General features: G+C 38.5%; 3 protein-coding genes across 6 annotated transcripts in view; 1 reads left to right on the forward strand and 2 right to left on the reverse strand.

Annotated features, from left to right (window-relative positions):
* The window catches only part of LOC137980141 (COA8 family protein Y39B6A.34, mitochondrial-like), a 7753-nt gene extending 6647 nt beyond the window's left edge, over positions 1-1106 (forward strand). For all 4 annotated transcript variants that reach the window (XM_068827509.1, XM_068827508.1, XM_068827510.1 and 1 more), the window contains one exon: positions 1-1106. This exon is cut by the window's left edge and continues 689 nt beyond it. The gene's annotated coding sequence lies outside the window, so the exon portion shown is untranslated.
* Positions 1107-4902: 3796 nt separating this feature from the next.
* Positions 4903-9098, reverse strand: LOC137980140 (putative diacyglycerol O-acyltransferase Rv1760). Its single transcript, XM_068827506.1, has one exon. It carries the CDS (start codon positions 8773-8775, stop codon positions 7105-7107), a length of 1671 nt encoding a protein of 556 aa, XP_068683607.1. The 5' UTR covers positions 8776-9098; the 3' UTR covers positions 4903-7104.
* Positions 9099-12056: 2958 nt separating this feature from the next.
* LOC137979051 (putative diacyglycerol O-acyltransferase MT1809) lies at positions 12057-15239 on the reverse strand. Its single transcript, XM_068826216.1, has one exon. It carries the CDS (start codon positions 15009-15011, stop codon positions 13518-13520), a length of 1494 nt encoding a protein of 497 aa, XP_068682317.1. The 5' UTR covers positions 15012-15239; the 3' UTR covers positions 12057-13517.
* Between the last annotated feature and the right edge of the window lie 718 nt (positions 15240-15957).

Below are 15957 nucleotides of genomic sequence, written 5' to 3' on the forward strand. Positions count from 1 at the left end.
TTCACCTATTCACCTCAGTTTTGTTTATTGTATTGTTTGAACCTTTTGACACCCAAACCGGCCTAAACCGGCCAGACTTAGTATTTTACTCTGTCTAACGCCAGACGATTTTACTCATCAGTGGGGAAACCCCAGGAGTCAATGGGTTAATTACTCCCTGAAAAACTGACCCTGTTAATGTACACCACACACATTGAATGAAAAGTGAACCAAAAAATTACTTTATTTTGTAAAAGGTGGTCAGAAACTTGACCACTCACTTCCGAGTTAGCCAATCAGCTTGCACCGGTGGCTCAGTTGGTTGAGCACCGGGCTGCCATGCGGGAGGTCGTGAGTTCGACTCTGGCCGGACCAACACTCAGGGTCTTTAAATAACTGAGTCTTTTTTCAGTTGGACCCAAGATAATGCCATGGCATGTAATCCTAAAAAATGTAATGAACTAATACTTTGTAAGAACGTTGCTCATGATATAGACCCTGTGAACAATATAACGCAAGTTTCTTGTTTAAAAGTGTTAGGGGTTACTTTACAAAGTAATCATAGATTTAACAAGCATATTAAGGTTAAGCTGCAGGAGGCCAACAAGTGTCTTTATGTGATAAGATGTTTACATAAAGTGGGATACCAACAACCAGATGTAGATTACGTTTTTAGATCAATTGTTCTACCCAAACTAGCGTACGGTCTACCCGTATACGCCTCCTCAATACCTGAATTAACGACGGTTTAGAATTTTCTACAGTGCTGCTTTAAACGGAAATATGTTTCGTACCAAATTGACATATATGGCGTATTAGAAGAGGTTGATCGCTTGCTATTCAAGAAGATCTCCGTTATGCCCGATCACCCTCTGTACAATTTCGTCCCCAAAATGAAAGAAAGCTCAGCGTGCCTCCGAGTTCCTAGTAGTCAACTCCCTAGGGTTAATACCCAGCGTTTTAAAAATAGTCTTTTTAACAGGCTTTTTTCAAATATAGAGTAGATATTTAATGTAATGTCGATAGCCTTGTAATTCTAATTAATTCTTTCGGCTATTTTTAATGTAACTGTTCTTGTTTTAGCATGTATTTTTGCTTAAAAAACAATAAAGACCTATTTATATATATATATTTTTTTAAGGACGATAAGCCGGAGGTCCCATCTCACAAATACTTCCATGTTCATAACCCACACACTATTCGAGAAGAGCATCGGATGAAGTTCCCGGTGTTGTGGCTGTCCTCTGTGTGTATACGGGTGGGTGGGTATAGCAGGTCCACATCAGCTGAATAGCTGCCAAAACTTCAACCTGCTCAAACAAAAAATAAATAACAAAATAAAATAAATAAAATAGGAGAGAACTATTCACTTGAAATCATAAATGGTTTGAACCCAGGAGTCATATCCTAATTAAGTCAAGTACAATCATTCAGTTGAGTGTAGTCATGAGAAGGACTGTTTGAAATGACATTGACAGATACTTTGGTTCAGGACTACATTCACCTGGACGATTGTACTTTACCTAATTACTATTCACTTGTGTGGTATATACCTAAATACTAAATAATGCTTCAAGTATACTGTCATGAGGGTTTTGGTCTCTCCTTTTCCTAACATTTCATGGTTCTGTGGCAGTGGGTAAATGTTTAGAAATATTAGCTTGTACAACCTGGAGGTGAATAAAGAGTATTAATCATTTTTATTGTTAATTTAATGATATGAAGTATTCTGGCTGTGGATAGGGCTATCCATTGGATTAATCACAAACAGTGGTTAATTAACCCTTTGGCATCCAAACCGGCCGAAACTGGCCAGACTTAGTATTTTACTCTGTCTAACCCCAGACGATTTTGCTCGTCAATGGGGAACCCCTGGGAGTCAATGGGTTAACTCAGTAGGTTTTGATATTAATTATTTTTTTCTGGATTAGTGATAAGTTTTGTTACAACCAAATGTAATATCTTGAAGCTCTTGGGCTTATTTTTGGAGTTTTTGCTTGTGCTACATAGCACTCACAATTCTGTAAGGTAAAAAGGACAGGAAAGGAAAGGAACTTTATTTAAGTGTCTAGTCCTTCTAGCGCTGGAGGGCTAATTGGGGACACTGTAAACTGAAATGAACAATGAAAGTAAATCAAGTCAAATGTCAGTTTTTTGAGGAGATGGGAAACTGGAGTACCCGGAGAAAACCTCTCGGTGCAGAGTAGAGGTACACTTTCAAACTAACCAAAATTTGGCAGATTTCCCTGATTCCTAATTACACTCTTTCCAAACTTTGGGCTGCTGTTCAAGAAAACTATCCTTCACGAAAGGGTGTGCAATTTGACTTATTTACACATTTTATACAAAGGTTTCATGTTTCATGTTGACTGTTAATAGGCATTCTTAGGCCTTGTTGAACCATGTAGTGGTCAAAGTCAATTAGAGGGTGGGAGGTGTACCTAAAAAAACAGAAAATTGCCCAAAACTGTGCTGCCATACTAAATTGTTTCCCAGTGAAATAGGCAAATGGTCACAAACAACTTTTTACTGCTATTGGCAGTTTAACTGTATTTCATAAGACAGCCCCAAAATAGCCCCAGTGTAGAGAGTGAAATTTTAAATTTAATCCTGCATAGGCCTTACAAGGTGCTTACAATGCATGCTACTGTATGTTTGGAAAAACAATACCAGAACCAGAAATTCACCATTCTTGCAATATCAGATACTGACCAAATCTAAGAATTCACTTGCACGCCTGTCTTGAAAACTGAAGAAACAACGACAAAAAACCCACAAGACATTAAGTCTAAAAAACATACTGTTTCTTGTACATTTTCTGTAAACCAGACTCAGAAATCGCTAAGTTTGAAAAACCTAGCTCGTTCGTTCATTCTATTTCCTCCACTTCATAAGAATTACAACAGTATCTCGACTCACCATGAAAAAAAAAATGGAGAAGGGCAACAGTATAGGTAAACTAGTTATATGCCCTTTGAATTAAACTACATTATTAAGATAAACAGAGTATAATAATTACAATCAGCAGAGAAAACGAAAACAACATATTTAGAGGACACTAGACAATGGAGACAGTATAATAATATTGATACTGAGCAAAATAATTTTGGAGGAGAGATCTTTTAAATAATAATTTGATCATTTGACATTCTGTGTATAGATAGAGGAATATCACTCCAATAATAAGATCCAATAAGTGTTGGGCAAAATTTCCTTATAATTATTTGTTCTGAAAGGGCGGGGATTTAGATATTGTAGGGATGTGCTTTGAGTAGCATAATTACATTATATTGCTCAGATACAAGGTATTGAGTAAGATTTAATGGTTTATTATCTACGATTCTCAGTTAAGTATGGCACTAGGAATTTTCGCGACAAAGTTTCAACGTTTGAATTCCCAGGTTGTGAAGGGCAACTTGCTTCGTTTCCAAGAGTAACTTATAGGTCCTTGATGTCATGAGTGATGAAGCCCACCAAAATCTACAAATGGTAATGGTTAAATCAAACTGGTGACTGTTACCAGTTAAATGACGCCAAAACCCGAAAAGATACCATTGGAAATGAGGCAAGTTGCCTTGACAACATGGGAACTTTTCAAGACAAAACTTTGTTACCAAACTTTACATAATGAAGAGTAACATGTTCATTATGTGGTACATCGTTGATGACTTTGACAACTTGTTTTGTAATTTTACCACATTAGATATGGAAGCTCCTTAATAATTATTAAAGAATGTAACCATAGATTAGATAATGATATATAATTGCATAGTAGATACTTAGTGGAGAATGTTTTGGTACGTAATGTTTTATTTTGGCAATAATATTTACACTTTCTCTAATTTTGGTACTGAAACAATCAATATGGTGATGCCATGATAGGAAGCAATCACTAACTAATCCTAAGTACTAAATACTACAAGTCTGCTCAAGATGCTGATTCAGTAAATTAAGGTGGCTCCCTTAGTAGAGTATTTGCGAAAACCCTTACTTCATGGCACGAGTTACAAAAGGAAACCTACTTAATTTCTCTTAAAGTTTTCCCTTGAGAGATTTATCAGTATGGCTACCGATATAATAGGACTTATTTTTGGGTGTCAATTTTTGGTTTTGGCCGTTACCATGGCAACATCACATCTAATGACAGGCAGATATATTTCTATTTTTAGCCTAAATTCCTTAATATTTATACTCTTCCTTTGGTGAATTTTTCTTATTCTTTGCCACATCATGGATATGATATTGCCTGACATTTTGAAGTGATAAAGTCAGGTTGTTCAGACAGTTTTGCCAATATTCTGTAATGTGTGACTTTCCTTATTAATAAATTAATTGCCAACGAGTCAGGCCTTCTGAAGACAGAAGGCCTGGCGAGGCGGCAGCTTATAGAGCCGCGAGAAGATTTTTAGGCGGACGAAATCTCAGAAGCGCTTCAAATTTGAGTGTAATGTAGACCAAAAGCTGTAATGTAGACCAAAGCGATGAAATGTTGACCGTAGCGATAACCAATGAGAGTTAAGCACGAGTATGCCGCGTGATGTTTGCAGCCGCCAGATCACGCAAGCTTGGCTCGTTGGCACTTTAGCGACAGCTATAACTAGTATATTTGATTATCTCTGACAGGTTTTAACAAATATAGGGTATCTGATAGGAACTCAATGTGGTTAAAACTGAGCCAATTTTTTTAAAAAATTACAAAATGAACACAAGAAAATTAACAGTTAATTTTACAGATTTGGTCGCGCTGACGTCACAAAAATTAGAAAAACATGGGTGATTCAGGCTTTTCTTACCATACTAGTGCTCAGATTGCACACGGCCCTAAAACTCAAGGGAGCCTCCTTAAGAGGGGGTATAAAATTGTAATTGAGTTTTTGCCGTGGTTGGAATATTGCACCATCAAAAGATAATACTGTACAACTCTTGAAAGGTCCAATATCTTTTAATGTGAACATCAACTAAGTGAGATCATCAGGGGTTTTCTATCATTAACCCATTGACTCGTAGCAGTGAGACTTAAAAGTGCTACTATGATAAAAAAAAAACAGTGAGTGACCCAAGTTTATTTTAACTGGAGTTTTCCTATTTAATGGTCCACCATTACTAACTTTATAGTCTTATGTACACTGCAGAATTAAACATGCAGAACAGGAGTTTTGGGCTTTCAGACTTTTAAACTTGTGTTTTGCATGTATAGCAAGCTGCATTTACACGCTGAGATTTTAAGCTAGGGAGTCAATGACGTCACTTTCTCCAAGATCCAACCCTCTGAGACCCAACTGGTCAGTTTTGAACGTGAGTAATGGCGGACCATGAAATCCAAAACTTACACTCAAAATAAACAGCCTTTGGATAAAACTCAAAGCTCAAAATTTTACCAGTTAGGTGTTTAGCGCACACGCTTTCAAAATCAGAAGAAAAAAAGGAAATGATTTTTTGATCATAGTACCACTCTAAGCAAATTATATGGAATGAATAAATATTCAGCAAAAAAGCCTCAGTCCTGCATGAAGCTGGAAGAATAATTATTCTGAAATAATGATTAAATTTTTATGTGATACATGTACTTGCAACCATCGTGAAAATAATTTATTATAAAATTTTAATAACTTCAGTATTTGCTAGGATATTGTTAACCTATCTGCTGTAATAAACTATCAATCAATTTGTTATTTTACTGTGATTACAATGTGATCTTGTAACACAAACACCCCATGTTATTGTTATGAACCCAAAATAGCTCTAATAATTTGTGTTGAACAAGCCAACTCAACTGCCGTCAACATTTCAAATGTTACTATATAAATAATTAAATTTATAAACAAATGACACTGATTTCTGTCATGCAATTTCAAATACTGAATATTCGTTTTTTTACCTCGAGATAAATATTAATTATCTTTGATATAATGAAACACTACATTCAATGTCATTCCCCTTTGATTATAACCCCAACAATGTCTGTCAGCAAAAAGTTAATATTATACTATAAGTGAGCAACTGAAATTCATGGTTCCTTGAAAACACACCCTACATGAGCTAAATACAGAAAACACTACATTATAACATGAAAAAATGAGGAAGCATGAAAATGAATGGCACATTTACTACTTTCCAAAGCTTCCAGTTTCCTAGATGCAAATGACCACTTAGGTAAAATAGTCTGTAATCCCAGTCTCATACCTGTTGGGCTTATTTTAAAATAATATTGTTTTTTCGGATAATGGTCCAGTTTCAAGTTCTCTGTGACTGCTGAATAAAAACACTGAGGACGCATTTTTACATTGTTAGCCTCCATCTGATGTGAATAATTATATTCACAAATACCGGCTGAAACTAAACAATAGACAGAGTAGAAAACACGTCATCTTCTCGCTGGAATTTGTGTATATATTCACTACAGATGGAAGCTAACCTTGTAAAAATGCATCCTCAGTGTTTTTATGCAGTGGTCATGGAGAACTTGAAACTGGACTATTGAATATTATATAGTTACCACAATTCAACTAGGATAATTTTTTAAAGAGGGGCACATCTTCATGGATTAAAATGTCTTTGTATGGAGAAAAAACGTTAGCAAAACAAGACAAAAAATTGGCCAAATAATCACATTAATTTAAAGATACATAGTTGAACAATCCTACAAAGGAAATGGCCATTCTTGGGTTTGGTTGCTAGAGGGGATTGCCCTTTGTCATATGCAGCGAAAGGAGGAGGTGATTGAAATTCTATAAACAACTCTAAATAATAAAATAATAAATATGTAAATACAATTTCTCAGTCAAGTAAGTATGTAGAACTTTACATTCCTTAATTAAGATAGGTTTGCCTAAGGGTGGCTCATGTGTTCTAGGTCTTAGTAGTATTAGGATGCCCTAGCTTGCTATTAATGTAAGAAAATAATAGGATTCTGTATGACCAAACCAGTATTTCCTCTCTTGGACCAAATTAAACACCCAAATCCCAAATTTCAACATAATTTGTGAATTGGGATCAAAGTAAACTATCATCAAGGTTTCAATGGTGTTTAAAAAGGTAGCACAGGTTTCTATTAGTAAAAATTGAAACATCTCAAACTACCCAACAAGCACACAAATCTCCACATTAAACAATATTGGTCTGATATTAGTGTGAGCAAGCTGAGTTTGCATCACCTTTAGGACCAGGGAAACTTCCATTGCTGATCGGCTTATCAGCATGCAGAACACGTCTGGCCATCTCATTCACGGCATTTCCAAATTCTTCTACAACAATCTCTGGATCTGACAGCACAGAAACATCTCCTTGAACTCCAACAATAACTTGCCCAGCATATGAGTAAATGGACAGTCCCACTCCAATATTATCCTTCTGAGGAGGCCAAAATACCATGTACTTTACATGGCAGCCTTGTAAAGAGAACAACTGTTGTGGACCAGGCACATTTGAAATGACACAACTAGATTTTTGGGTGATAAATCTATATACCTTAGAAATCACACACTCTGGTAACAGTTCCAGCCCAAGAAAAATTACAGCAGCTGAGGCAAGCGGTGCCCCAGACACTTTTGTTTGATCCATGCGGGCTTTCGTTTCATACAGTTGCTTTAAAACATCACCAGTGGCTAGTGCAAGCTTGGGGAAAACTAACGAGAATTTATTTTCAAAAGAACAGTTCATTAATGAAGCTGGTGACCGAACATCTACAGGAACAGATGCAATGAGATCCTCAGGATTTTCAACACCTTTCCTCTGGAAATACCTCCTAACTGCCAGGGAAAGACAAGACATCAACACATCATTAACAGTTGTGCCGGTGGCTGTCTTGATCTCTTTTATCAGCTTCAGTTCAAATGCTTCATGCCATGCAACCTTTTTCACTCCACTGAGATTTGGCCCGTGTAAAATGGATCGGTCAGCCAATGAGAGTAGCAAGTTGAGGCAATACCTTGGTACAATTAGTAATGCCTTGGCCAGAAGGAGTGACCTGCCTTTTGATGAGAATTTTTCAATCAAATTTTGAGGTGTTCCTGCATCTGAAAGATGGAAATTGACGAATTTAATTAAGGATGTTCCATCAGCAAATGAGTGCTTTATTCTGCACAATACAGCCATGTCATTGTCACCAAAGTTGGTTGGGATACAGCAAAAGTACCAGGGAGGTCTACCTTCAGGCAGAGCTTCATTGCTGAGCTTCGAAACAACGGCTGCTAATTCGTCCTTTGAACGAGGTACATCTCCCTCCCATTTAAACACGTGATTTTCAATCCTGAAGGAAGGGTCTTCCTGGAAAAAGTACTGGAACCAACCTGGTTCAATATAGCAGCGACTTCTAGGGTAGAGTAGTTCTCCTTTGCTGTTGGTTGCATTTACCATGCGTTCTAAAATAATTTGGCGGAATGACTTCACTCCCTCATCAAAGATGCCTCGGTTTTCGACACAAATGAGCGCGTTAATGACTAGTCGATTCTCGTCGCACGTCTGTTGCCATAGGGCGTCCATTGCTGTCAAGCGAATTCCATTAGAAGTAATCTTCACGGTCAGGCGCTCAGCTGTCTTTAACATGTAGAACACCGCGATAAACGGAAGAAGAGGAGTAAGCAGGACAACAATAACTGCATAGCATAGCAGACACTCTAGCAAGAACCAAACAGTACACAGCAACAAGGACATCGTCTGTATATAAACACGGGATCGCAACCGAATGGTTACCGTCTTTGTACTTCTCCTTTTATCACTTTTTCGATTAGGGACATGTCCATTTGCCTCCATCGTACCGTTGCTTTGCTTCGTTTTTACCACTTCCTCGTCGCCCATGTTTCGTCTCGACTTTTAGGGAATACCTATGCATAGGATTGCGCCTCGTATTTTGAAAGACTAGGAAGGCGTGGCTCTGAAATTCTGGAATATCATTGGTCACTTTTTTTCATTTACCGCGGTACTTTGTACCAGCACGTGATCCGGGATAAGTTTGGGAGGCCATGCTTTTGAATTACTCTGCGCAACTTGGGAAATTTTCACGTAAACATTAAGTGGAATGATTAGAGAGATATAGCGTCGCGTTTTCGTGACACGGCAGACTGCTCTCAAACAGTGCTTCTCGTTGAAATATTAAAATTCTCTATTCAAAACTTGCCACTCTTCTGAGAAGTTATTTGGTATCAGTAGCTAACAGGCAAGAACTAAAATCAAACAAGCTTGATGTTTGCCGTTTGTTTATGGGAAACTTGCCCTCTGGAACACACGGTCGAAAGTACACCTTGGGATGAAAATGGAATTGGACTATGGACACAAGGAGGCTGACCTTCAATAACCTTCACGCAACACATTCAGTCGACCTTGGAACAACCTCAATCGTCACGCCAGAGTGCACTCAGGGCCGTAGCCAGGATGAGGCAAACCGAGGCAGTTGCCTCAGTCATTTTTTTGTGATTTTTCAAAATAAAGCGTGATTCCAGCATTCTCTTTAAAATGTACTCATCATAAACACCTACGAAGCGAATTTAACCATGGACATTGCCTCAGTCATAATTTTTTTCTGGCTACGGCCCTGGCAATCATGTGGTATCAGTCACATGAGTTATGGGTCATTGTGTCACCGATTTCTGTTCTTTGATTGTCATTATCGTTTGCAAAAGTTGTCTTTTGATCCTTGTATGGCGTACGCGTGAACAAATTGTCAGTACACCCATTCAAGTCTTAAAGCGAGACAGAGGGACAGAAAATCAATTATCGTCTTGCCTGAAACTACACCGCATCGAAAAGGCAACATTAAGAAAAAAAAGTGTTACTGTCAACAAAATACAAACGGCAATTACACTCTTTTTTAAATAAGAACCTTTTTTATAAGAACGTTGAGGCTGAGATTAACCAAAACTTTAAGAACGTATTAAGAACATTCCTCAGGCTGAGAGTCGATAAGAACGTTTTATTTTACTCTTTTGTATTTTAAATGAAAGCATAAAATGAAGGTAAATAAATGTAAATTAACCCAAATACTTCGGTAAAGGCATATTTGGTATATATCATAACAATGGTTTTCTTATTGCATGATACACATTTCAGTTTGTAATAATGAGTTCTTATTTATAATCGTTGCAAAATAACTTAAACACCATCAAAGTCATGAGGCGAAGCAAAATCATCACATCGCAAAAATATATAACGTTCAGCCTCAGCTCCAAAACTACACGTTCGTAGAAAAAAGAGTAGAAAATATTATTAGAATTTCTAGGAAAGTATGGACGGATGCCTGTTGTAAATCAATTATGGGGTAAGCATCCAAATCAATATATTTTGCTAATCAACGAAAGAGTCCAAGGCACTTGGTAACATAAATGAACACTTGGTCGACTTCAGTGACAAACTTAACTAGGCCTAAGTGACATGGAAATCATCCCACCACATTCACCTCGCCAAATACCTTATCTTAATACTTCCGGTTCAATCCTCCACAATCCGGCCAGCCGATGGCTGGCGCCCACAGCAAAATGTGTATCTTTCTGGTTGCGAAAAGGCGTCAAAATAATGGATGCTGGCTGGCGACCTTGGAAAATAATCCATTGCTAGCTGGCTTTGAAGAGCGATATTTATTTGCCAGAGTAGTTAAATATTAAAGCAAAAATGTCTTAACGGATGCCCACAGATCGTCTAAGTCGATTACTGTTAATTTTGCTATGTTGAAAGACTGGTTAAAATCGGGCTTGGAACTGATTACATCTGCCCGAATTCTCTCCGGACATTCGAGAAGACGTCTGCTTTCTCGACCCCAACTGAAAAACTGTTGAAAGGCCGAATATCCGATGATCGAGTTCAATTTGTATAGCGCCTAGAAAATTGAAAAGAAACGTATATTTAACAATTATCCTGCGAAATCGCGCGGAATATCGCCTGATACTTAGCTGACGAGGCCGTAGGCTGAGTGGGCTAAAATCAGGCGATATTCCGCAAAATTGAGCAGGATAATTGTTTTATTATTCAACACATTGATGACAAAGCACAATTTTCTAAGTTTATTGGAAAAAAAAGCTGGAAAAACTACCATTTTTTCTCCACGACACAAAAAATTACGTACATCGCAGGATATCTGTTGAGTACGCACGACCATAGTTAATCGAGGGACGGGTTATGAAACCTTAGAACTTTCAAAAGCGAGAACAATGTTGTTGCAATCAATGTTGAATTGACCGTGACCCTGCACAATCTTTTGTTTTCGCTTCGCACGGGCTCGCAAATTAGTTGCGCATAATTTAATCAAAGGATTTGATTGGTTATCTTCTCAAAAAAAGGTGTGTTTTGTGAGGGTAAAGGCGAAAAATACGGACAAAAACATGAGACAAAGGAACTTGTCCAGTTTCATAACCATCTCCATGCATTAACTATGGCACGACGAATAATGAGCGCGCCAGTATGATCATATTTGGACATTGTCACAACGGTGTTGAACAATAAATATATTTATTAAATTCTCAACCTCGGATAATGCATTTCGCGCGGTCTGGTTGGTTCACTCAATCTCGGTTTTCAGCTCATATATGAAGAGGGTAGTTTTAAAAGAAACTGTGGTGCTACGTCGGCGGGGAAGTAGTATACAAAAATTTGGTTTTATCAACGGAGTTGGTAATGTAAATTGGCCACCGTACAGAGATTCTAAAAGCTGACGTCTCGAGCGTTAGCCCTTCGTCAGAGCGAATCGAGGAATTATGGATTACGTGTACTTTTTATAGTAGAGTGGGAGCTACGCTATTGGTGGTAACATGGCAACGTGAAAGATAGGAATATATTAGTTAAATGAAAAGCGTTTGTTAATACCGTGAGGATTAAGGGTGCCGATTTGGAAGATGAATTTTTGTTCCAGATTCTTGTGGCTTTCCGTCGTACCTAGATGTAGGGAAAGGCACAAAAAACACATGGCTATCTGAGGCCTTTCCCACTTGATGATAAACTAATGTACTCGATCTTAATGGATAACAATCATGCATGCTTCCTTGTCAACGATTGGGTGACAAATACAGATTCATAAAATGGTGTAATCGAGGAGGACTGATTGATTTGAAGGCAAAAGTACGGCAAAACCAACAAGTATCGCGATAGACCTTTTGAAGTATTTTAATTTCTCAAACTCATCAATAAATCATAAACCAAAAACAAAAGAACTCACTTTGGATATGTGGTCTTAATTAGCATAAAATTTCGCCAACTATGATCCCAAATATCTCTTAAAATACTGATTCCTTAGAGAAGCAATATTATTAGATATCCAACCACCTCGAAATCGGTTAAAAAACTCGGCCTTCGGCCTCTTTTTTCAACTCGCTTCTCGGTGTTGATATCGGATGAAACACTCCTTGTCATGTTTGCTATATCACGTCAAATATAGTTGGGTAGCTGTAGTGAAGTGAAGTGCAGTGAACTTATTAGTTTTTCCCCCTCAGGGCTTTTCAGGACTAATTACAATACTTTTTGTGGGGGACTTTGGCCAGGCTGCTTGTTACGCAGTTTACAATTTTGTTTAGTAAGTGAAAGATGCCTCCGACCAGATTAGGTCAGACCACAACACCGGGGACAACGTCCCCGACCGACTCTTTTCGAGAAGTGAACTAACCATTTGCAGGTGTAATTAGAAAGGCAACACTGTCCCCTCAATTATTTTAAGACCCTTAGTGTTGGTCCGGCCAGAGGCGAACTCTAGACCTCCCTCGTGACAACCCGATGCACAACCAAGTGAGCCACCGGCCTGCGCGGTATAACTAACTGATGATGGAGAACTCTGGCGACATTTCAATGTTTTTTATCTCTGCTGCTAACCGTGAATATTATTTGTAAGGATAATACATGAATTAGGGCCATTTCATTTGCACAATTTAAAAATTCTTGTACAATCATTTTTTAGTCTTTTACGTTACGAGAACGAGGCGGCTACGATTTACAGTAAACACCCGCATATAAGGACCTAGAATTTAAGAACCTGTTAGACCAAAAGTTTCATTTTTGAACCCCCAAAAAAATAACAGGTTATTCTTTTTAAAATGACCTTGAAATTTCAGGCGACTGGAACAACGACTTTGATTTGCTTTTTAGAATTCTGGCCTCTATTGTTTGATTGCAATGCCTAGAACATTGAGGACATACATGTAAAGAACAAAATAAGCTGTAGTTTTGCTATATGGTTTATTTTCTTTTGTTTATGGCTATTACTACAAGTATCTAGAAAAATTACATGTCCCTTACAGCCACTTGTCATAGAGTAGATACCTTTTGTGGATATAATAACCAATTTAAGAACCCGCTGGATAGCTTTCAACTACGGTAAATACCATTTTTATAAGACTCTTATTTAGCCTAACTTGGCCGGAATCTAGGTTCTTATATGCGGGTGTTTACTGTATTCGTAATTAACTGTGAATATAAATCTAAATCTTAATCTAAATCAATTCACTCTTCTTGGCTTTACCGGCCTGATGAACGCAGTGAAGTCTAATTTCGTTCGATTCTCAAAAAGTTAGCGGTAACATGCACGGTACTTCAAGTGTAGAAAGACTCTGGTTTACTGAGGCCTGTCAGGGTTGTCCATTGCTGATACAGCTGTTATTATGGCCACGGAAGCATCTAGCCATCTCATTCACAGCGCTTCCAAATTCTTCTACAATAATCTCGGGATCTGACAGTACAGAGATATCGCCATAAGCTCCAAAAATAACGTGCCCTGCATATGTGAAAATAGATAGTCCTACTCCGGTATTTCCTTTATGAGGAGGCCAAAATATCATGTATTTTATGCGGCTACCTTTAACGGTGAGCATCTGTTGTGGACCAGGGACATTTGAAAAAATACAGCTCGCTTTACTGATCAAGAAATTATTGGCTTTAGATGTTAAAAATCCGGGACAAAGTTCTTGCGAAAGGAATAATACAGCAGCCGAGGCTAAGGGTTCAGCAGACACTTTGGCTTCGTTCATGCGGGTTTTTGTCTCGTATAACTGCTTGAGGATTCCGTCAGTAGCTACGGCAAGTTCTGGGTAGATGAAGGATACATTGTTTTCAAATGCAAGCTCTTTAGATAAAGCTGATGAACGTAAGTTTACAGGGATGGATACGGTCAAGTCATCAGGATTCTTGACACCTTTTCTCTGGGAGTATCTTCTCAGTGCCAGAGAAAGACAAGACATCAACACGTCATTAACAGTTGTGCCAGTGGCTGTCTTGATCTCTTTTATCAACTTCAAATCAAATGCTTCATACCATGCAGCCTTTTTCACTCCACTGAGATTTGGCCCGTGTAAAATGGACCGGTCAGCAGATGAGAATAGCAACTTGAAAAGGTGTCTCGGCGTCGTCAACGCTGCTTTGGCCAGAAAGAGTTTCCTGCTTGTCGTTGAAACGTTTTGAGAATGTTTTGCAGGAATAACTGTATCTGAAAACTTTTGAGTGAGGAATCTTGCTAAAGAAATACCATCAGCTATAGCGTGGTTCATTTTGACCATAACTACAATATCGTTGTCACCAAAGTTTGTTGGAATACAACAGCCATACCAGGGAGACCTTCCTTCAGGAAGGGGTTCGTTGCTCAGCTTTGAAACAATGGCTGCCAACTCGTCCTTTGAACTGGGAACGTCTCCTTGCCATTTGAATACGTGCTTTTCAATCTTGAAGCAGTCATCTTTCTGCAAGAAATACTGGAACCAACCAGGTCTAAAATAGCACCGAACTTTGGGATAGAGCAATTCTCCATTGGTTTTCTTTGCATCAACTAGCCGTTCTAAAATAGCTTGGCGAATGTTGTTTATTTCATCTTCAACGTTGCCTCTATTTTCGAAGCAAAGCAACGCATTGATATTGGCTTGATCCTCGTCTTTTTCTGTTACAAATACGGCGTCTAAGCTAGGCAAGGGGAATGCACCGGACGTAACCTTCACTATAACACGCTCAGCCACCTTAAAGATGTAAAAAACTGAGATAAATGGAAGCATAGGACCCAAGACAAGGACAAGCATTACATAGCATAGAAGACATTCTGCGACGAATAATGCAGTTGACAGAAATAAACGGATCATCTTCAGACGAGTTTTCTGCTTTGAATTATTGTTCTTCTCTAAAAGTGAGAACTTTCGGGTTCCTTTCGGGTTAAATGAAAATTTATGTCGTTACTGCAGGTTTGCAGGTTATAAAAGCCTTAAGCCGGTTTCTGAAGAACATGATTGCAAGGTTCTGACTACCACGTGTGGTCATGAGTAGCTCCTCAGTTTCAATGCTAATTAACAATTTCTTGGGGAAGAGATGTACTTGAGTTTTCCGACGATGACTCTGGAATAAAACCTTAATGCACCTAAAAGGAGTCGAACCTATGATTAATAATTAAAGTCTTGACCACCATCAAATATTCAGAACACATCATTGTAGATCTCTAGTCCCTGTTTTATTCATCGTGGGTCAGATTTGTGAACTTGGGCAGTTCCACGATAGATCCACGACCAAACTCGTCCCCAGAGTCCACGTTTTAGTTGTTGTCAGCAACAAGGACACGGACTCTGGCCACTTCTAAGCAGGGCGCTTTCCGCCCTGCTTCCAAATCAGGAAGTCCGTCAATCACGAACTTCCGGCTCGTCTACGCAGGCTCAGAAATTTGAGACAATAGTGGTTGTCAACTGTTACAAAATAGGGAGCTTACGAAACGACGAGGCCGACGGCAACGACGACGCTACAAAACAATAGGTTAAGTGAGCAAAAACAATGGCTCTGCACGCTCTGCACGTGCGTTTTACATTTTGGTACATTTCTTTGCCGTCATCTCCTAAATGACGACGTGAAATGACCAAATTCAAGGTTCTGCGGAGGACGTTAGCACAAGACGATGAATTTTCAGTTCTCTCTCTACGCTCTCAACCCACTCATACCAGTCTAATTCCTCGATAGTTACTACACATTTTTAACGCGAAACGACATGAAATAGTTTCATAGTGATACGAATAACGCGAACTCGTATTTTTAAATGAAGTCCTC

Source organism: Montipora foliosa, chromosome 12, assembly GCF_036669935.1.
Source record: "Montipora foliosa isolate CH-2021 chromosome 12, ASM3666993v2, whole genome shotgun sequence".
In the NCBI taxonomy this organism is placed as follows: domain Eukaryota; kingdom Metazoa; phylum Cnidaria; class Anthozoa; order Scleractinia; family Acroporidae; genus Montipora; species Montipora foliosa.

Coding starts and splice junctions, on each gene's coding strand:
- LOC137979051 (XM_068826216.1), bottom strand. CDS start 15,011: ATGATCCGTTTATTTCTGTCAACTGCATTATTCGTCGCAGAATGTCTT.
- LOC137980140 (XM_068827506.1), bottom strand. CDS start 8,775: ATGGGCGACGAGGAAGTGGTAAAAACGAAGCAAAGCAACGGTACGATG.